The 22,250-nt window shown below is 39.9% G+C and overlaps 3 protein-coding genes across 5 annotated transcripts; 2 read left to right on the forward strand and 1 right to left on the reverse strand.

The window, feature by feature from the left end:
- Positions 1-796: 796 nt before the first annotated feature.
- Positions 797-4,737, reverse strand: emc8 (ER membrane protein complex subunit 8). The gene is made up of 5 exons (XM_062386018.1): positions 4,179-4,737; positions 3,183-3,259; positions 3,003-3,072; positions 2,215-2,309; positions 797-2,031 (listed from the first exon to the last, which is right to left on the reverse strand). Exons 1-5 carry the CDS (start codon positions 4,389-4,391, stop codon positions 1,872-1,874), a joined length of 615 nt encoding a protein of 204 aa, XP_062242002.1. The 5' UTR covers positions 4,392-4,737; the 3' UTR covers positions 797-1,871.
- Positions 4,738-4,938: 201 nt separating this feature from the next.
- On the forward strand, positions 4,939-7,086 carry LOC133951831 (cytochrome c oxidase subunit 4 isoform 1, mitochondrial). 3 transcript variants are annotated; one of them, XM_062386032.1, is made up of 5 exons: positions 4,939-5,025; positions 5,771-5,850; positions 6,256-6,420; positions 6,533-6,664; positions 6,766-7,086. In XM_062386032.1, exons 2-5 carry the CDS (start codon positions 5,775-5,777, stop codon positions 6,900-6,902), a joined length of 510 nt encoding a protein of 169 aa, XP_062242016.1. In that variant the 5' UTR covers positions 4,939-5,025; positions 5,771-5,774; the 3' UTR covers positions 6,903-7,086. The 3 variants fall into 3 exon arrangements, with proteins under 3 accessions (XP_062242016.1, XP_062242033.1, XP_062242024.1); XM_062386049.1 differs by having other exon boundaries at positions 4,976-5,025; positions 5,774-5,850; XM_062386040.1 differs by lacking the exon at positions 4,939-5,025 and adding an exon at positions 5,078-5,127.
- Positions 7,087-8,317: 1,231 nt separating this feature from the next.
- dusp22a (dual specificity phosphatase 22a) lies at positions 8,318-20,951 on the forward strand. The gene is made up of 7 exons (XM_062386007.1): positions 8,318-8,550; positions 9,893-9,926; positions 10,422-10,504; positions 11,634-11,683; positions 15,290-15,364; positions 15,534-15,705; positions 19,647-20,951. The coding sequence occupies exons 1-7, from the start codon at positions 8,530-8,532 to the stop codon at positions 19,836-19,838; spliced, it is 627 nt and encodes a 208-aa protein (XP_062241991.1). The 5' UTR covers positions 8,318-8,529; the 3' UTR covers positions 19,839-20,951.
- The last annotated feature ends 1,299 nt before the right edge of the window (positions 20,952-22,250 follow it).

Raw genomic sequence — 22,250 nt, forward strand, 5'->3', positions numbered from 1 at the left:
CATGATCATAATCATTCTGGCTCTCAGAATATAGAGTTAAATATTGCGGCTGAACACCCCCACCTCCCCCTCCCCTGCCAAACCTGACAACCCAGAGATGTTTAGTTTGTCCAGTTTAGGCTACTGTAAATAACATGTTTGCCTCCGCAGAGGACACGCTCTCGATGCAAATATAAAGTATTTAAGTATAAAGGGCCCATTCTAGGGCAAAGAAAACAAGTTCTTGAACAATTTAGATAATTATACACAAGTGAAAACATCACTAGGATTATTTTGTATTCAGTTTCTGCCAATACTTCTCTTTTACTTATATAACACACAGTTAACCTTTAGGTACTGTTGCTGGAAATTAGAAAACTAATATTACAAATTTAGAAGCTTCAGTATTTACATACACTATTGTGTGAGTAGGATTCATGTTGTTGAATGCTTAATATACTCTTCTGTGGATTAATTTGTACGATCACATTTAATAAAGTAATTGTATGTTATTGACCAGTGCTGTATAATTTAATTGTTTTGAAATATATATTGAGTTGCTAACCTTCTTGTTGTAATTAACCTCATTAGTTGGTGATCAATGAGTTTTTAAGTTTTTAAGTTTACAAGATTACAATTGTATCCTCTGTGCGTGAGACTAGAGTTTGAGTTGTGTTGATTAGTCCGATTTTTCATTGGAATATCAGGCCAGCCGTATTCTCTGATTACAACATACATGTATCAGTTGACACAGCAGTGAAACCCTTAAATTAATCCTGGTCCAGCTATTTTATGCTATAAAAAAATAAACCAAACATCTTTTCAAACTTGTATCAACAATAGTGCCAAGGCAGTGTACAAAAACAAACAAAATAATTTACTTAATGACAAACTCAAAGACTTTTATAATTTTCCACAAAAAAAGTTTCATTATACATTCAGTTTTTAAGAGTCCCTGTAAAAATGTGATTTCCACAGTAATTTAATAAGTAATTTACTTCTGTACTAGATGACTTTAAAGTTGTCAATTAAGTATAAATTATATTACTATATCTAATTCTTAAAATAGCCAACAACTAAAATGCGCCCATCCCTGAGATCTGATTCAATAGAGCTGTGAGCAAATCTTCAAAGCAACAATCATCAATTTGATAATATTCACTGAGACTGATGTTCTGAGACATGCATTATAGAAATGTTTGCATTAATGATTTAAAACTCCAATATCTTAACTCAACAACCTTCTGTTAGTGCTGGTGCATCCAGAGTGACTCCAGCTGCCATGTTACGTAAGTCCAATAATACAAAACCTTAAACGATTCCTGGCTCCTTGTTTCTATGTAATCTGTTTCTTTATTAGTTTTTTTTTTTTTTAAGTGATCAAATTTGACACAGAAATCCTCAGACTACACTTTGACATGGGGATTTTTTCTAAGGTTTATGAAAAAAATGAAAATTTAATAAAGAACATAGTCAGTAATCTAATTTCTCAGTAGTTAAATAATCTATTTCTTTGATAATTTAGGACTTAATCTCTATGGTTACTGTCCATACAATTTGAGAGGATAAATAGATCAAATAATCTAGAATTTAACTCTATGCGCATAACTATCATTCAATAAACACAAAAATAGAATCTCCTTCCCCGCCTCAGCAGCACCTTGTACAGGCGGACATATGCATACAGTGCACATATGGTGCTTGCCCTTAAGAGATTTTGGCCAGACTGGTCAGGACTCCACATGTTCCCATCAGAGCTGGAACCTTCTGATGAAACAAAGACGACATGTTCAGCATTTATGTACATCTGTGCTACACAGCAAGTAGCCTCATGCACGCTGAAATGGCGGCAATATTTGTGTGTGTGTCCAGGTTGCTGTTGACTCAGGGTCTTAGCAGAGATCCAGGACGGACTTGTTGATCACAGGGTTGGTCCAGTCGTTCCTTAGATCATCCAAGTGATTATCAAAGTCAATCAGATTTTCGTAGGACCTGCCCTCTAGCAGTGCAGACGTGATCTTCTGTGCTTCACTCCAGTCCTCAAAAGTTTCACTGGAAGAAAGATGACAAATCTGTTTGGAAATTGACACCAAAAAAGATTCCTACACAAGGTAACATATAAACTTTTTACTAAATAGAAAGAATGAATGAAAAAACACAGGGAACTTTGAAGTCAGAAGCACAAAGACCATACAAGCCGGAAGTGAAAAAGGTCTCAGACACAGACAAACTTACGAGGTCACTTCTCTGCTTTTCCACTTGTTTTCATGATGATCGTAGATGAGCACAATGGGCTCGAAACAGCTAATTGTTAATCTACTGCTGTCCACCTGAAAAAAACGAAAGAATAAGTTTGAGTCAACTTTATGTTGGTTAAATAACTTATGTACCACCTTATAAGAACACGCAAGTGTTGGCTTGTTTTAGGGAAATCATGTACAATTCATTTACTGTGTACTTGGCCATTGGCTAACCATTTATATTGACACATTCTGGCACCTTACAGGCAGCCTATGAATGAATTTTGTCTGTACATTGACATTTAATTTTCTAGAAACTTGAAAACTTGCTTTGTGCATCCAACCCATTGCCCTGTGCATGATGCTTTTAGTTATGTCATTATTAGATGGTGATAAAGTCAAAAAAACAGCCGGTTTAAAAAAAGTCTTGCCTCATGGAGGCACTAGTGAGAACCACCAAACTTGTGAAGAAGCTGTTTAAGAGCAGTCTGTTTAGTGCAGGAGCACAACAGACTCATGTGGTATTCCTTTCGGAATATTTGTACACAATCTTCAATCAATGATGCACTGCAGCTAAACATTTCATTTCTGATTGCTGAGCCACGTGCTTGTTGGGACAAATAACTTTTCAGGTTTTCAAACTCTCTAGATATTTCTATATAAGAAAGAGATAAAAGCAGCGGCTGCCTGGGAGACAGAAACAGACAATACTTTAGGTAAATGGACAAAAACATGTAAAACCACCATTTTAGTCAAAAAACACCAGTTGATATTTGCTATTACCATGACAATCGCTGCATCATGGAAGTTCTCACAAATCCTGGCAGCTACTTTTTCTGCTACTTGGTTGGGTCTGAAAGAGAGAGGGTCGACACATTTATTAGTCCATCACATTTCAGGGGAGTTAGTGGCAAAGTTTTTCCCGAATCAGCTAGATGTAAGTTCAGATATGTTTTTCTGTACCTTGAATCCTTTGTGCGTTCATTGGCTTGATAATATCCAGCGATGACATACTTGTTTTCTTTACACCAAGTATCGATCTGAAAGAGGAGGAGATGTGGAGCCAACATGAAGGACAGTAAAGACAAACAGGATCAGAGACCTACACTCAATTTGCAGTTGCACTGAAATAAAAACATTTGTTTACCAATTTAAAGAAAACACTTCAATTAGTCAAGTTTGTTGAAATGACAGTCAACCAGTTATAACATAATTAATAAGTTTGATATGAAAGGTAAAAAGTTACAAATTTGTCCTTTATTTTGGGTGATTAGGTTCATATAGCTGATTGTAATCTAAAACTGCTCTTGATTAAAGTTCTAGTGTGTAAGATTTAGGTGATCTATTGGCAGAAATTTAATACAAAATAATACTAGTGATGTTTTTAGGCAGTATGTTTCACCTAAATTGAATGAAATGTTGTTTTCTTAAACCTAGAATGGGTCCTTTATATTTAAATACTTTTTATTTACATCGGGAGCGGGTCCTCTCTATGGAGGCCACCATGTTTTTTACAGTAGCCCAAACTGGACAAACTAGACATCTTTTGAGTTTTTATAAAAACTCAAAGATATCACCGGTTCTCTTTCATGTTTGGAAGGGGAGGGTGAGGTGAGGGGTATTTAGTTGCAATGTGCAACTTCACCACTAGATGTCACAAAATTCTACACACTGAACCTTTAATAACAGCTATAATCTCTACATTTGTCAAATCTACTTTAGGGAGCTCTTGATTAAACTTTATCATCCCTGTAGTGCTGATTCTTTATTTATTGGATCAGCAGGTGATTTTGACATTTATTCATCTACAACCCAAAAAGTTGAATACAAATTAAAAAGGGTCTCGTCTCGCATGACAGTTTGTCATGTTGACAGACTTACCCTGCAGGACTCTTGTAGCAGACCTGTCTATCCAGTTCACTAGCAGCTGAGTGTATATTTAACATGACGGACACTTACCAGTGTTAGAGCTACTTCCAGCATCGGAGCCAGAGCCAGAGTGCCGTGGAACAGCGGCACGCAGTCCACACACAGGACCATGTCCCCGTGGCTGTCCTTCTTCCTCTCCTTGCTCTTCTCCGCCACCAGCAGCCCGTTCACCGCGCAGCACGGGTACTTGGTCGCATGCAGCAGCATTTTGCAGTAAGCCTGGCTCGTCAGCTGAATGGGCATCTTCGTGAGACGATGAGCAGAATGGCTGATTAAGAGAACGACGTGTCCAGCCGGAGCAGCAGCTGAGAAGAGGCTACACCAGAGGAGGGAGTGCTTCTGTTAGCTGGCGGACCCTAATATGCAGAAGAGACCGCTTCCTGCCGCAACACGTGGTGGAAGCCGATCCTTGTAGCGTGAACACGAACGCGTTACAACGACACCTCTCTGTTTATACTCTTCTTTAGAAATGAAGGAGTCCCAGGATGTAACAGGAGGAGAGAAGCTAATCTATCTTCTGCTCTGCAGCCCCGGTGGTGCCGTAGACCAGAGTGGATAGACGTAAAACGAGGTGAACTTCCCTCTCGCCGTGATGGCTTTTTCGCACCCGAGATGGGGGAAGATCCGCCCCCACACTGCCTCTGATTTGCTTACTATCCCGGCATCCTCTTACTGTAACCAATAACTGCGGGTTTTGTCAAAATTTAACCAATCAGGGGCCAGGTAGAGCCGGGTCCTCGTCCATCTCGGGTGGGGGGGGGGGGGCAATTCAAGCTGTGGCCTAGTTTGACCTCGTTGTTGAAGCTGACGTACTTCCGCTCCCGGTCGAAATCACACTTCCTTTTGGATCATCTGCGGACGGAGCGAGGAAGACAGAGTAGGTCGTTTTTATTTAACAACAGCAGCATCTTACTCAGCCGCTGGAAACGCACCGCACACCGTCACCCACACACACGGGGACCTTATACACACGTTGGATGTAAGATGAAGCGGTAGTTTTATCCGAATTGAGCAGAAATGTCCCGGTGACTTTGTCTGCGCGGAGCGGAACTAGGACGAGCTAAGTTACCGGCTAGCTGTCCTTAGCTTGTAGCATCATATTCCTGAAGGCAGGTGCACTGCGCAGACAGATAATAGTATAATGGCGCATGGATCTAGTCTTGCTTGGTTGTGTAAGGTTGAGTTAAAGTCGAATGTCCCGGAGAAACCGTTGTTTCTGTGCTATTTTTTTCTCAGGTGCTGTGACCTTGTGTGTCCGGCTAACGCTAACGCTAGCTGACATGTCGGCGGATGCGCTGTCTCAACGTCAACAACTCGACTGACATGTTTACAGATAATGCGATGTTTCTCGTGTGTGTGATGTACTAATTTAATTTGATATAGTGGATTTAGACTGACAAATGTCAGAACGTACTAATTTATAAACAGCAGTTCTTTATTTATCATTGTAGGAAAATGCTCCTAGAATCCTTATTATCACGTCCCCTGATGGAACGGGATAATTTTGAATTTACAATGTTAGAAAAGTGTGGCTGTGAGATCAATGATACTTGTAGTGATTATGTGTAAGCTAGCTGATAATATCTTTAATGAGTCTCTAATCTGTCCTGTGACCTTTTCAGCAGAATGCTGGCCACCAGAGCGCTGAGCCTCGTCGGCAAACGTGCCCTCTCCACATCTGTCTGCCTACGAGGGGGACATGGTGAGTACCACTCCAAAGGACATTATTTCTGGTGGGTGATATACCAACAGATCCCGCTTGCGTCTCATAGTCACTATTTGTACTTTAGAAATGTGGACATTAATTGTCACTGATGTGTCAGATATGTAGGTTTCATATTGTCTGGAAGCTGGTGACCTTTCAAAAGCACAGAGTTTTTTTTTATCTCGAAAGGAAAAATCAAATGTTTTTTGTCCATCCTTCAACGCAAGTCTGACTGGTGCTATAGAAACGACCTAATTTCCCTCTCATTCACTCAGTATTTCACCATCTCAGCATAGCTGTGTACTGTGTATATTGGATACTAGGCACAGGGGCCCAAACATCATACCTGCAAATTTCCTTATGTCCCAGAAACTTAATAAGTTTTGCTTTTGTGTTCTGCAGGTGTTGCTAAGATTGACGACTACGCTATGCCTGCCTACTTTGACAGGCCAGATAACCCCCTCCCGGACATCCGCTTTGTGCAGAGCCTGACTGTGGAGCAGCAGTCCCTGAAGGAGAAGGAGATGGGCTCCTGGGCTACACTCTCCAATGAGGAGAAGATTGCATGTAGGACTTGCTCTGAAACTCACACTATTTAGTGGAACTGATTTTTATCTCTCTGCTTCTGTCACTTTATCAATTTTTATACCACCTGGCTTTGTGTGTTTCTACTTGTTAGTGTACCGCATCAGCTTCGACCAGAGCTTTGCAGAGATGAACCAGGGATCAGCAGAGTGGAAGTCTGTGGTCGCAGGGCTGTTGTTCCTAACTGGCTTCACTGGGTTTGTTGTGCTCTGGCAGAGGAAGTATGGTAAGCATGAGAAATATGGCTGAAAAACAGAAGAATGTAGTTATCTTTATTATTCTAGTAATAAGGCTTATTGCTTGACTTGTGTTATTTTTTTTCTGCAGTGTATGGACCAGTCCCACACACATTCGCACCCGAATGGAAAGAGAAGGAGCTGCAGAGGATGCTCGACATGAGAATCAACCCGATTGAGGGATTCTCTGCCAAGTGGGACTACGAAAACAAGCAGTGGAAGAAGTGAAGGACCAAGAGGACAATAACACATACTTGAAAACATAGACAGACCAGCTCAATTCAAAAGAATACTTATATTTCTGTATTTATCAGTTGTCCACATACCTCAGATCGTGCATTTGGAAGACCTCTTCCTCTTAAGGTCGTTGTGTATTATAAAAATGAGAATAAAGGTAAAATGATAAAACAAAGTTGTGAGTTTTGATGTAATTTGCTCTAAAAGAAGAAACAACACAATATTACTTAATGCTTGTTATTTTAAAAATACTTTGAATGGACACTTTGATGGAATAATAGTATAGTGTTTAGTACCTTTGGCGCCCAAAAAGTTATCCTTGCATCTTTTTAAAAGATGGTTCATAAAGTTGCCATCTACTCAATCACCATCTTATGAACCAGCTAACCACTGAGGCTTTTGTGGCATTTGCAAAACTTGTATCTCAGACTAGTACCATTATGTTTGTCTCCATAGGTTTAGTTATTTAAATTGTTAAAATTCACCACATACTACACAAACTATGAACAATATCAATGGCCTTTGAAAATAACCCATCAGTATCCATCGCTGACAAACACCTGTACAGACCTTCCCATGCAGGGATCTCAAGATGACTACAGAACTATTTGGGTTCATTCAGTGATATAAATGGACATTATTCTTTGTCAGTGATGAAAATAAGTTTCAATCGTGTTGTCAACAGTGCATTGACTTGAGAGCATAAATATATTTATTTGCCATAACTGGCAAATGCCATTTTAACCGACAAAAGACGAACTATACTTCATTGTAGACATTTGAACATGCGTTGGTGTGACCCTCTGTTCTGACTGACGGTATTTCCACCCATTGAATCTTACTGTAAATTTCAGCTTGTGTATATATACAGGCAAGTTCCTATACCTGTCAGGAGGGGGCACTATATACATTTGCAAACTTTCATATCTTCACAAACACTTCACCCAAAGCTCTCAACATTTCCCTGTCCGAATATTGTCATTTACAAAGTTACTGGTTTCTCTATATGTTGTTTTGATGTGTTTATATAAAAAAAGTGCCAAATAGATCTGGCTGAATTGTATATAATGCACAAATAAAGTAAACATTATCTTTTTAAAGCCCTCTTTTAATTCTGCTTTATACCTTTATTTGTTCTCTTGTTTTTGTATCTGGCCGAGGATCGATTGAGTTCATCTTGTTAAAAATACAGTATAACTATAGAAAGCAGCAAATGTTGACAGAATAAATAAATCCTCAGATTGGCTTGCTGGATTAGAATGAATACACACGTGCTTAAATGCACACACGTTGTATATATATATATATGTATATATATTAAAGCTTTTACACATGAGCCGGTGTCTGAAGGCGGCGACACGCTGTAATGACGTCACTTACCGGATGAAGCGGTCCAAACCATCCGGAAGACGAGTCACTGTGACGGAACTCCTGTCTGCGCCGCTGCATAACGTCAGTGTTTCAGGACTGATGATGTTGATCGTGTAACTTTATCTGATGATGATGTCGATCAACAAACACACGTAGCGGCTGAGGTTGGTCGCTGCTGTGCCGAGTTCAGCTTCCTGTTGTTAGAGTCAAAGTTCATGTGAACAGCTCAGACTGGTCCAGACGCGTCATGGGCAATGGGATGAATAAGGTAAGCTCTGCTCGTGCTGCTTTACTTGTCGGTGCTGTGGTGTTGTATTGTTGTTGTTGTTGTTTAGTGGTATGTTAAGTGTGGGTGTGTGATGCCTGCCTGACTCATCTTCGTCCATCACGTCACATGTTTTGCTCTGCCTCTCTGATCCTGACACCATGTCAACACGTTCAATGTTGCCATAATGTGTAAACAGCTCAAAACAAGACTTGTTCTGCTCCAAGCATTTTGTTTCAAACCAGTAACGGAAGCTGACAACACCTGATTTTTTTTCACATTGCCCATAAGCAAGGCACTGATCTATCATGTGCTGTTGCTGATTCTGACCTCTGACCTTTGGGTGAGGGGCTCAGTTAACTTGGCTTGAAGGATCAAATCAATAGATAGACACACCATTGTTCAGACATTATTTAATCATTGTGCCCACTCATGGTGATTGTGACAATGCACAATGAAACAGTTGCCCAGTCTTTTAGTACGGAATTAAAGTGAAACCATCTTTTGTGAAAACACTTGTTCAGCTGCATTTTATTTTGAAACCATGCACTTAAATAAGACCAGAGAAGTTAGCCTTAAACAGACTTTGCATTAGCAGATTGTCCATCTGTACTGTACTTATTAGTTTTTCTTTCATGTTTCCATACATTTTTTTTTAGACAGCTGCTGCCTCATAGTGCTAGTACAAACAGAGAAGAGGTTTCTGGCACATTTCACCTACGTGTAACAAGCACAGAGGACTTTCTTTTTGAAAACACTTGTAGTAAATCATGGTTTGACTAGGTCTGGTCAATATAACCAAACATTTTCAGGATAAAAAAATTCAAATCTGTCTATATCGTTTAATATCCCAATAAATGTCACGTTATTATTTCCTACACATTGTTGCTCCTGGGTAAAGGTTGTCAATTTAAACGTCTTTATGAGCAGAGAATGATCAACAGCTAAATATTTAACAATTGTGAGGTGGAAGAGTTTTAAGACTTTATTGCCTAGGCCGATGTTGGAGACTGAGTGGTCAACACATAAATGCATTGTGTGACAATATAGGTCTATACTGTAAGTGTTGCTGGAGTTTAGACCCTCGTAGTACTACTGCCTAAGTTCTAACACTCTGATCCCTGCTCGTCACTTTGGCACTGATAATCACACATCGCTGCTTCGGGCCTTGTACGGCTGCAGCCGATGCTTCATTTGCTGGTACTTTGGTTCTTAAGCCCTAAGCCTTAAATCCAATCTGGCTCAACCCACCACCCTTTACTGCTTTCATGTGAAGTTTTTGATGCTGGATTGTGTTGAATATTTAACTTGAGAACCCAAGATGTCTGTGACTGCTGCTTCACAGGTCGTTGACGGACTCTACCTGGGGAATATAAGAGGTAAGACAAACATAATGTGACTTGATTTGGTGTTCCTATATGTGATAGAATCAGAAGAGCAGGGTCAGGCCTTCAGTCCAAAAGGGACAAGGTCACTATAATAGGGCACAAATGCATGAAGGAATGAGGGGTGGATTATAGCAACCTGAGTTATTTGGTTATTTTAAACCTTGCATTTCAAGGTTTCAATTTAAATGCTTTGCCTTATACAATATTTATTTTTTACAATATGTGTTCTTTCCCTGGCTGATAACAGCACCCTCGCCCTTAATGTGGCATGTGAAGCTTTCTATCTTTAGTCCACACGAGGGCACAAGCATTTTGGTTATGAATAGTTTAAGTGACAGGAGCAAGTGACCACAGGATAAACTGTACCAAACTATGATGCAGGACAGTAAACAGCTGACTGGCCGGCCTCTGCAGCCGCCTACAACTTAACTGGTCTGAGCGAGTGGTGTGATAATCACTGATTATTCTTTTCTCTCCTGGTTCCAGATTCAGAGAACAGGGACAGTCTGTCGAAGAATGGAATCACCCACATCCTGTCTGTGTACAACAATGCCAAACCTGTGTTTGAGGTAAGTGGACTATCCAGGTTGGCCTGCGTATGGTGACATGCAGAGACCATGCAATCCTCTTGAATATTGTGATGTGTCCTGTCAGCCAGCAGGGGGTGGTGATGAGTTATGGTTGGAGCAGGGGATTTTTGTGGCTGAGCAGGAGAAGTTATTTCTTTCTTTCGTTTCTTTGTTGTCACTTATCTTGTGAATGTTTTGAAAAATTCAAGGAAATGTCGTGGTACAATAAGAATTAAAAGCATTCTATTCTATTGCATGTTTAGAGATGGAGAAAAGTAAAACCAGAAATAATATGAAGAATCTTTAACTATAACCTTCTTAGTTCAGACTGCCAACTACAGACACATATCCATTTATTATAAATATACATACACATGTACATATATATGAGATGACAGTGATTGGTTTCAAAGGGCTTTGCTCTCCACTGTGTATTTTGTAGAATCAACTACATGTCCTTCATTGTAGGAAAATATCTTTTACTCTGTGTTTATTAGAATTAAGTTGAACCCCAGAAAACATTGATATATTAGACGGCCACAGTGCTAACAAAAGCTGTTATCCTGTTACTATTTAGATTTAGTTAAGAGTTTGCTCCGTTGGCAAGTCTTTGAGGAACTACGGCTCACTTTAGATTTGAGTGACAGATGTTCATCTGTAAAAATAGCCAATGATTTTTGCCTGTATTATAAATGTAGGTAAGAATCACAGGTAACTGCAGGTTAAGGCTGGGTGAAATGGCCAAATATTTAATAATTTTTTTTTCATATCAGTCAGTATCAATAATTATCACAATAACAATTATTTTAGGTAGTTTGCAGACCTATATTTTTCGTCGTGAATGAAGGTTGTGGTTTTAAATTGTCTTTATAAACAGAGGTAGACAAACACTTGGTAAAGGTTCTACAATATGAGGTAGTTCAATTATGTGTCATACCACCTCACTCTGCTTACACAATACATAAGAAATATATCAATATATGTTGGAACTTTGACATATTGCAACTGACAAAAATTATACTGTGTTAATTATTGATATTCATTTATTGCCCGGCCTTAATTCAGATATAACATGCATGGTCTGTGTCTGGTTTCATCTGTGCTAATGTTTTTCATGTATGTTTTACAGGACATGACATATCTTTGTATTCATGCCGCAGATGCTTCCAGCGAGAACTTGTGAGTAACACACACGCACTCACACACACACAAACACACACCAGGATTTTTAAATGTCCTAAAATGAGTCATGCAGTATGGTTTCAACACCAATACCCACCGGATTGTGTTCCCTGGGTGTGACACACGAACAAACCGTTACTAAGATTATATGATTTTTTTAAAAGAGTTTAACAGAGAATTTACGTGAACGATTTTAAATTAACTATTAGTAGTATTAAATGAACCCTGTGAGCACTAAAAGTTTTGATTTTCTGTGTTGTGTATGTAGTACTTTTTTGTATGTAGTGTGTTTGAGAAGGAGAAGCAGAGAAAAAGTGTGTGTTTGATGATTCTCTGTTCATAAGGAGGCAGACCCTGTGTTGAAAGAGGGATGAGTTGCCCCCCCCCACCGCCGCCCTTGCAGTGGTCACTAACATAACACATTAGTCATAGCGTGTCAATTTTGATGAAGGATATGTGACCTCACGCAAACCCTAGCTGTAGTTATTCTGGATTAAACAGTCGTCACGGACTAAAGGCACGAAACAGAACCGACATTCACCAGTTGCAGTTTTAAAGCATTAATGTCATGGTTTGAGAATCCTGTAGATGTGCATCCTCTACTGGTTGGTTAGGGTTCCTGCACTGAGGTGGGATCGTGGAGGGTGGGCATATATCCCCAATGCATTATACTCTTGTTGACAGGTGAAAAGCTGCTGTTGACGTGATACATGTTTATTGGAAGCACATTGTCCTCTCTACCATCCACAGATCCATGTCTGCAGTGCCCTGGACTGTAGAATAAGGGGATTGATCATGCTTGAAAGGGGATCATCAATTAACCTGCTTAAAACAAGTAGACAAAGTTGTGACTCTCTGCCTGGTTGAATGCAGGCTGGACACTGATTCTTGGTGTCAAAACGTTAATTTAGAACCAGTCGACCATGAACAGAACAATTAAGAATGTACCAAGTAGCTTTTAGACTATAACTGTAGAGTTATATATATAGTGTATATGTCTATACACAAAATGTTGGGGTTTTTAGCCTAAATTTGGAGCTCTAACTCTGCAGGTTGTGACTTTGTGCTCTGCAGTCATTGTAGTCGCTGTTGCTTTAGCTTGTGAAAAAGAAAACGGAGCAGAGTGAAAGTGAATGTGATTGGAGGTTCAGCGTTTGGTTGGATATTGCTGATTGGGTTTGTTGGAGGTGTTTGACCTCCACTGTTGCAATCAAGCGTCTCTCCCTCAGGCAGCACAGGAAGGAAACTTTAGTGTGACATCTGGCTGTTGGCCCCGACCACCCAGAGCTTTAATAAACCCCTTCTGTCACAATCACTGGTCTGACTGATAGGAGTGGTGAGGCCAACTGCCGCCACACCATGCTCGCCACCACCTAGGGGCCCCTATGACCAGCTCCGATGGCCCCTCCCCTCTGTACGATCCAAAAGCAGGGATGGTCTTTCCTACAAAGCTTTTTTTTGGAGCAACTGTAGCAGTTGGAAGTTGTGTAAAAGAACTATAAATATGATGGATGTGAGGAAGTCGGGGCCATTTGTGTAGCCCACAGTTACTGCCTCAATTGGCTTTATCACTTACATATTAGTAACAATAGAGAGAAATGTTCTGAAAATGACTGTTAACCTTAGACCTTTACAAGAACAAGGACAAGCTCACAGAACCTTATTAGATTAAACAAAAGGTCCAAGTCTTAAAGGTTCAGTGTGTAGAATTGAGTGACATCTAGTGGTGGAGTTGCATGTTGCATGAACACCTCTCAACTCACCCTCACTTTTCAAACATGACAGAGAACCTGGGGCTTCGGTTTTCATGAAAACGTCTGTATAGGTCCCGCTCCCAGCTTTAATATTACGTTTTCAAATATAAAGGGCCCATTCTAGGATGAAGAAAAAAACAATTGTTAAAACGAGATGAAACACACTAGTGAAAACAACACTAGGATTATTTTATATTCAAATTCTGCCAATAGATCCCTTTCACCTAAAACTTACACACTAGACCTTTAATCAGCCTTAGAATCATCCTACTGATGGTCAGGCTTACAGTGGGCGATGACTCTGAGTGGCGTAACAAAGGTGAAATGGACGTGGAAGTGTGCTATGGGTTATTTGCTCTTTGTGCACACTGCACTGCATAAAGATGCACAATAATCACTTCCAAAGCTAAAGTCAGTAGAGCATACATCCTCCAAGGCTTAACAGTCCTCTTATGAAACCACATTTATATAAAATACCCTATATCTCACAATGTTAAACAAAGTGAAAACAAATCCTGGATAGACCAGTTATCCACAGCCACAGCAAATATGAATGGTTCCTCCGTGACGCACACTAGATGTCATACTAAGTTTCATGGAAATCGGTCCTGCAGTGTTTGCGTAATAACGTACTTAATGATAGACTTCTTGGCCAAGGGAAGGAGATGTGCATGAGTGCAAGGACCCTGCATGTTAAAGACAATTAACTGGATGTGCTGTTGGTCAAACTAACTGTAGGTTATTATTTAGTTTTTTCCTCAATTGGTCAAAACCTCAAAACTTTGTCACAAGGTAATTTTTTGGCCTATTAAACAAGTTGGCCGGAAACCTCTGTGTTAGAGATGCACGGAGGTTAAAACTGCTGAGGAGACATCTTTTGAAGAGGAGTTTGGATCTCAGGAAGGAGTAAAAAAGAAAAGTGTCAGTCAATCTATTTTGGCCCCTGTCTGTTATTCTGTCTGCTGTTGAGTAACCAGCATCTGCTCCTCAGGAGACGCTGCTATCAGCCACACAGCTCTTGATTATGCAAAACACCATCAGTGCTTCCTGACACTGCAAGAGGAGATTTGAGGAGCAGTTGCACTATGTTGTGTTAAAGATTTACATTCTGAGGATTTGTGTGATCTTGTTTCAGAAGCACCTTGTTATGTTGTTGTACAATAGAGTTTGGATTTAATGATTTATTGGCTTAGTTGGCTTGTATCTTTGAGATGGCTGTATGATGTGCATAATGAAAACACACATGGTCCACCTAAAGAAAGCACAAAATTACTGTTTTTAAAAAAAGTTAGAAATTATTAACTTTTTAGTTTTGAGACACAGACTTAACGAATGCTGGCCTGAAAAAGAGGAGCACATGTACTTCCCTTGTCTGTAACTACTGTCTGTGCTCTGGTCTACCACAAACTCTCTGTTTGAGCAAACCAGACCTTTTTTCTCACATGACTAGTTGGAGTGGTGGAAAGAAAAATCACTACTCTCCGATACGTCTTTTTCTTAGGACTTAAAAATAAAAATCCGTCAAAACTACCTTTCTCATTCTGGGACTAATGTCAACATTTACCTGTAGTTTCGACAGTCAAAATCACAACTGCACATCACAGTTTCTGTAAAACTGTTTGTCAGACGAAGTTAGGGCCCCAAGGTTTCAATTCGAGGTGTTCTTTCTCAAATCCTATTATTTGTGCTCTATTTTTTACCTTTTCACCTATGACAACACTCTGCCTAGTCAAAAGAAAACTACTTCCCTGAGCCCAAAATACGGATGTTCTACTGAATTCAAAGCTTTTGTCTTTATATGCCAAACTATACACCACAGAATCATGTGTGTGATTTGTTTTCTTTTCAGATCACAGCATTTTAAAAGGTGCATCAGCTTCATCCATGAATGTCGCCTGGATGGTGGATCGTGTCTCGTTCACTGGTATGTTTTTATCCAATGCTGTAACCAGCTCCTTGTTGAAAGTGTGCCAGTTCATATTGACTGTGCAAGTAAGCCTTCAGCTGTGAGAAGCATTCAGCATTCATTAACCGGTGTTAAGGACCCAGCAGCTTTATGCCGATGACCAAACTGATCCCATGTGCTGCTGTAGTCTGGCAGGTGTATCCCGCAGCACCACCATGGTGGTGGCCTACCTGATGACTGTCACAGACTGCAGCTGGGATGAGTGTCTGTCTGCAGTCAAGGCCGTTCGCTCTATTGTCGGCCCAAACTACGGCTTCCAGCAGCAGCTGCAGGAGTACCAGCAGACGCAAGTCTTAGAGGTACACATGCGATAACACACAGAGGAACACTGACATGATGAATTCATCCACAGGCTGGGGGGGCACTTTAATATGACGTCCTCCCCGTCTGCTCCAGGTTGATGTATTCTGTGAGCAGTATTACACAAGAGAGCAGGAAGATCAGTTAGATTCACTGCGTCTTTTCATGCTTGTGTTTTCATGATCCAACGTAGTTTGGAGTCTAGAGATACTAGTCAGGGGTTTCTCCTTATGAAGATCCTGTGGTATGGACCCACTGTCATATAGTATGAACTCACAGCTACTGCAGGACCCCTGATCACAAGAGACCAAAAAGTTTAATGTGAACTGCACAGGGATGCGACAACTTTGAAAGTTGTGTAGTCCGAACTCAAATAATACAAACATTTAAATTAACAATTTTCAAACCCCAAAATTTAAAACACAGAAAAAAACTGAAGGGAAAGAGCTTAGACAACGAGCATGACATTTCGAGGGTATGATATATGTCATCCTCGGAATACACTTGACTAATATAATAATAATTACATGAATGAAAAGTCTCAGACATCAGAAATTAGGGCACATGCCCCCCCCCCCCCCCCCCCCCCCCCCCGCCAGCTCTACATCACTTCACTGCACAAAGGCATTTGGCTGTTACATGCTGTTTTGGTGATTTGCTGAGGAATTCACAGGATGTGTACGTCCCGCTCCACATGCAGTGCGTGGTTAACCTCTCAACCGTTAATTGCGGTTCTAAAGTTGTCATGGAATGTGAGATACCTGACAGGTGGATTGTCTCCTGTATGTTTTAATTAATGTTTGTAATTGTGTAATTACTGTCGAGGTAAATAAACTGTAGATCATTATTTCTGTGATGCCTGTGTGGAAACTGCTGAGTTTCACAGCATGATCCCAAATGCATCAGCAGCAGAGAGCATCACATCTCACATCAGGGAGATGGTTTGAAACAAAGTTGTGTATCAGATAATACATTTATAAGAACATAGCATCTGTAATTTATTTGACAAAGGTTCATATTATTAATTTGAATGATGTCGGAAGATTCAATTCTTAGATCAAAATCTGAGCACAGAGCAAGGGGTCCTAATCTTATACTTTCATTTTTTATCAGGGGGCACTTTTGTGAGGATATTTACACAAGTAGGTTTCTGGTGATTGACAGGTGAGGCGCCTTTTGGATACATAATGTTTGATCCTGCCTTATGACACTCATACATGATTTGTCTACTTCCACTTTGAAGAATGTCACCACGTATAGGAAATATTTAGTGGTTTCGTGGTTTTAGGTCCATTCTGGTTTGGAGGAGGTTTTCACAAAGAGAAAAGATCAGGGAGTGGAATTGAGTATATGACAGGTACACATGCTTGAATTAAAATGCTGGTTTAAACCTTACTGACGAGTTATTAGTAGACTTGCTGCAGTTTTCATGTACTTATTGTATTTCACACTTTAAGGAGTGAGTGAATTTCTTTTTGGATTTTATTTTGACTCGTCATCTACAAAGCATTGGGACATTGACAGGATGTGATGTATAGGAACACATTGTAGGCAGCTGTTCACAGCTGTTCAAATTTTGCAGCGTTGTAGTTACTTGAAGGCACCCTGTGCGTGATTTCATTAGGGTGGCACTTGTCTAACCATTGACTAGAGAAGGGGAACTGCAGGGGGTTTGCTGGGATTGCATCAGGTTGGTTCTGCTCATCACGTGTTTCATATTACTGTCAGCACCTTGCAACATAACAAGACTGAAACAACTGCTTGTAGCTCTTGCAGTGATTTCGAGGATTTTAAGGGAAATCTGTATATTGTATGTTGAATGGGAGGAAGGAATCCTTTAAGGGCCGATATTTTATAAAATACATTTTCATGGCTTTTACTATCAGGAATTACTGGGGTCAGTAGGTACTAGGTAGCCTCAAGGTAGAGCAGACATGTGTCTGAGCTAGCACCTGGTTAGCTACCACAGGCTAACCACAACAAACAACAATGAATAAACACTGCAGCGTGAAGGGATCCAAGCAGCAACTGTTCACGGATACAGCTGTTCCATGGCTACGTTACTCAGTAGTAACGTAGACATTACACAGGACTGAAACTCCTTCGTGAAAACTTGAACAAACGTGTAACTGACCGTTCAGAAACATCCTGTTGTAACCGACTGTGAAAATGTGGCTGGTCTCTATATTAATAATAATTCAATTTATTTATAGGCGTCTTTCAGAGCACTCATGGTCACCTTACATGGCAGATAAAAAACACATCAACATAAAAACAATTTATCAAAAACATCAACAAAATAAATGAAATAAACAGTGAATAAAAAATATTTATACATAGCTATAGCTGTGTCAAAACATAACAGCGTGACTTTCTGCTGTGTTTACCAGTGAGTTAGTCAATGTGCCAGAATGAGACCGGCGATAGCCTTGGTCGCGTGTCACTTAAATTGCAGTCAGCCAATCAGAGGAGGCACTCATAAATAATAAGAGACGCAGGCAAAAACAGCCTTTTCCATGTGCAGGACCAGAGCGAGGCAGAATAGAGGACATGGAAATACACATTTCAGCAGTTTTAAACCACTGATATATTATCTAAAGAGTAGTAATAACTCACATTAAATTCCAGGAAGGTGTAAAATATGGGCCCTTTAAGACAACAATGGTTTTATGTTGCAAATGCAACTGTAACTAAACGCTCATTCAGAGAGCACATCCCTACGCTAAGGCTAACACCCTTTCTCACCATGTGAAAGAAAGTGAAAGTAAATTCCTGGATCCTCCAGTTTATCTTGATCTGCTTAAAGTTTTAACGAGTTCTTCCTCGGGTCATGTCCCCCCCCCCTCGGGTCATACAAGATTTCCTGTAAGTAGTTTCTTAGTAATACTGCAGAAAGACAGACGGACAAACAACCGACAAACAATCAAACATTTATGGATATATAAGCCTCACAGTAACTAACGTGTTTACAGCTACATTAACAAAGTGGCTGAAATATACTACAGTGCACATCCAATCAAAACGTTTGGTAAGCTTCATGTGGAACACTCAAACAGACTTTGTAGCTGATGACAGGATTCATTTTCTTTTTCATGATGACAGATTTACAGTGGTCAGCATCTTGCACAACCCCTGATATCACAGCCTTTACAACAATGTTATCTTGATAGTGTGCTTTAGATTGATTATTCATTGTTACAGTTATCTGGATCCTATGAAACAGAGCTGTACTGTTTCGACTTTCAGTCACCAGTGAGAATACAAATTTGATTGAAATGAATGTATAACTGTCGGATTGACTTTCACTTCACATTGTGTTTCGAAAAAAATAATAAGATATTGCACAAATCCATTCCTGGGCATCCTTTGTGCAATTTCTTGCTTTTTGGACCAGATGCAGTCTCTGAAAACTGCGACATTCTAGTGGCAATACATTTAAAAATACCTAAATAATTCATTTATTTTTTTAACACACAATTTATACTGCTATCGTCAAGTGTTTTACTCCACAAAACACATTAGGAGTTTCAGGGGTAAGTAAAGTTGGAGCTCATTCAAAAATAATTAAAGTAAATGGTGACTGATTCTTCATTTTCTGTCTACGGAGGAAACTCCACTCAGGACTTGTGGAATAGACCCAAGATACCAAGCACATATTATATCAATTTACAATTAAAAGAGAAACAGCTGCAATATTTATGGCCATAAAGGTGCACATACTGTACACAAGCTAAGTAGAAAAATACGGAAAGAACAGGTAATTTGGGGAAATATTACCAGCTTGAATATACCGCCAAATTGGGAGGGTGTGTATAATATAGTGGAATATTGTGGTAGTGCAGCTAAAGTTGAAGGATTGAACACTGTGATGTTATTGGATTTAACACAAAGATGAGATGTTTTTTTAATACTTTTTGTCTGTCCCTCCTCTCGTCCCTAGAACCGAACATGGTTACAGTCCGGTTTCCGTCCCAGTCCATTCAATGACCAGGAGCAGGTGGAAGCCCTCCTGAGCCAGTACAGAGAGCAGCAGGCGAGCCAGAGGAGCGGAGACGATCAGCGCTCGATAAATCGTGGTATAGCTGTCTGTTCTCTGCCGTCTGTTGCTGATGATCATGAAGGCAGCAAATGAAACACGCCAAAGTCCTCCTGCCCGGTTCTGCCTGGAAAAAGGCAGCAGCTATTATTCTGTTCTCAATTCCAAATCAACCCTTAAAATATAATTCGATCAAAGGCATTTGTATGAATGCCCCCTTATGAGCCAAGCTTTTTTTTTTGCTTTTTTTTTGTAACATTTTATTTGAATCGCCCATAGTCGACTTGACGCCATGGAGGCTGATTTAGAATTGATCAACAATCTCCTTTTCACTAGCTGTACCTCCCATGCTCACTTACCTGAGTACAGCCACAATATCAGTGCTCACTGACGCCTTATTCTCAACACCTCAGCACCTTAGCCATGATGAATACACTACACTCCCATGTGGGCACATCACACCTGCAGCATTCAGCTTGGTAGCCTTAAAGATGTGACTGATTATTAATGGAGTCCTAAAGAAACGTTTTGCCTCCAATTTGCCAGATTGACGGCATTAGATTGATTCATCCTACTGAGAGCAGTCCTATTGCTTGAAAAGATTGACACTGCACGTACTGATCCACTCGTGGAGTGCATACCTCCCCGAAGGCTTTAAATGCTATCAAGCTGGACCAAACTGCACACTCTCATAGGAGGCAATAACCAAGTAGGATTATATTTGCTGGCCACTTACAGAGATTACAACAACCATAAATACATTCTCACCACACATCACTGCCATGTAATAAACAGCGTTTGTTCTCACCTAGTTAGTTACTGTACTTGATATCTGATTACACTGGGCAAACTTTTTAAAGTAAACTATCATGTAAAGAGCATTGGTTGCTCATCTTTTGAGGCTTTGTAAAGACACACACATATGAAGGTGAAAGGTTACAGTAATACATAACGGGTTAAACAGAGGAGCTACATGAAGCACAGCTGCATCAATCTATAACCACACATGAAGGATCTCTGCAAGTCTTCCTGATGTTAATGAAGCTCTGATTTATCTTTTTTTTTGTGACTAAATTGATTTGTGTTATAATTTCCTGAGTATTGTCAGTTTTTTTGTGTGTTTTAATGTCAGGTTTGTGTTGTTTGTTTTATAATACGATGCAGTGATTGATAAAAATATGGAAATGGAAATAAATCTGTAATAAATAACCATCAACACCATGGCGTTTTTTCAGGTAAATAAATTAAATGAACATTAACATGGTTAATATTGAACTTCATCTTCTCCGTAGATCAGCTTTTCCCTCATAAACATAATTCCAAATAAGCCCTGTGGTTTAATTTACTTTGTACTAAGGATATGCATAAAGAACACTTTTCAGACTTTTGAAACTTATCAGACATTCTTCTTAAAGGTTTTATTTTTCAAAAATGCAACTTGCTCTCATCAAACTTAGCAGGAAATGCACTACCTCAGGTTTCCTTGGAACCGATCTCTGAGAGGCGGTGCACTGACATCTCTGTGAATCTCCTGGTTTTGGCCAATTAATTGCATTCGCCTCAAACTGAGATTTTCTTTATTTGCATTGCTTTATTTCTGAGGCTGCCTAGTGAATCGACTTTCTGATGTATGTCTGGCCGGGTAATACATGTTCAGGCAGGCTAATTCCTGGCTGAGATTCCAAGAAGGTGTTCACTCAATTATCATAAACAGAAAGCATTAAGTGAGGCTTCCTGTAAATGCAGGTGGAATTTTAGGGTGAGGCTTGTATCTGTTCTGTGTAATGCAGTCGGTACAGTTCCAATACTTATACTTGAAGTGAGTCGAGTTGGCTAATTTTACTTTTATTTGTCAGATGTAGAGGAACTGAGCTGATAAAACAAAATCATTTAATAAAGGTTAACTCCGTATGGCAATATGCATATGTCTCAACTGAACTATAATTCCAGGTTGACAACTAATAATAATTATTCTTGTCAATTAATCAGCAGATTGTTGTCTTCATTGATGGCCTACTAACTAGATCTCTATTTTGTCAGTAAATTAAGACAATGATCTCTTACTTGTTCCCAAGCCTCGGGCTGATGTGTTCAATTAGTTGATTTGTAAATAACCCTCAATTGTCAAAAAACTCATGTAAAACGAATTAAAACAATAGGTCCTCTGAGCACAAGTGGGAAGGATTGACATCACTCACTCACTCATCGTCATCCGCTTATCCGGGGTCGGGTCGCGGGGACATTTATAAATGAAAACTGACATTTGAGTTATAAATGAACCAACTCCTGTTTCAGTGACAGCCCCAACGGGCCGTCACACTTTGACATTATGGTGGATAAAGTGTAAGGCTAGAATAACGAGGAGGACCCTGACTAATAACTGTAATGTAGATGTATTCGTTTATGTGACCACGAGCCCCGAGTAAACACCGATAAGAAAGGTGGATAGAAAATGAAAGTCCCCTCTCCCTCCTATAACATAAGGTATTGGTCACCACATGGATCTGA

This window comes from Platichthys flesus, chromosome 1, assembly GCF_949316205.1.
Source record: "Platichthys flesus chromosome 1, fPlaFle2.1, whole genome shotgun sequence".
NCBI classification, from domain to species: Eukaryota; Metazoa; Chordata; class Actinopteri; order Pleuronectiformes; family Pleuronectidae; genus Platichthys; species Platichthys flesus.

Excerpts from the sequence above, each read along its gene's own strand:
- emc8 (XM_062386018.1), bottom strand. The coding sequence starts at position 4,391 with ATGCCCATTCAGCTGACGAGCCAGGCTTACTGCAAAATGCTGCTGCAT. Across the intron at positions 3,260-4,178 it reads TGGAAGTAGCTCTAACACTG|ATCGATACTTGGTGTAAAGA; the intron begins GTAAGTGTCCGT and ends CTCCTCTTTCAG. Across the intron at positions 2,310-3,002 it reads ATGATGCAGCGATTGTCATG|GTGGACAGCAGTAGATTAAC; the intron begins GTAATAGCAAAT and ends CGTTTTTTTCAG.
- LOC133951831 (XM_062386032.1), top strand. The coding sequence starts at position 5,775 with ATGCTGGCCACCAGAGCGCTGAGCCTCGTCGGCAAACGTGCCCTCTCC. Across the intron at positions 5,851-6,255 it reads CTGCCTACGAGGGGGACATG|GTGTTGCTAAGATTGACGAC; the intron begins GTGAGTACCACT and ends TGTGTTCTGCAG. Across the intron at positions 6,421-6,532 it reads CAATGAGGAGAAGATTGCAT|TGTACCGCATCAGCTTCGAC; the intron begins GTAGGACTTGCT and ends TCTACTTGTTAG.
- dusp22a (XM_062386007.1), top strand. The coding sequence starts at position 8,530 with ATGGGCAATGGGATGAATAAG. Across the intron at positions 8,551-9,892 it reads TGGGCAATGGGATGAATAAG|GTCGTTGACGGACTCTACCT; the intron begins GTAAGCTCTGCT and ends GCTGCTTCACAG. Across the intron at positions 15,365-15,533 it reads GGATCGTGTCTCGTTCACTG|TCTGGCAGGTGTATCCCGCA; the intron begins GTATGTTTTTAT and ends GTGCTGCTGTAG.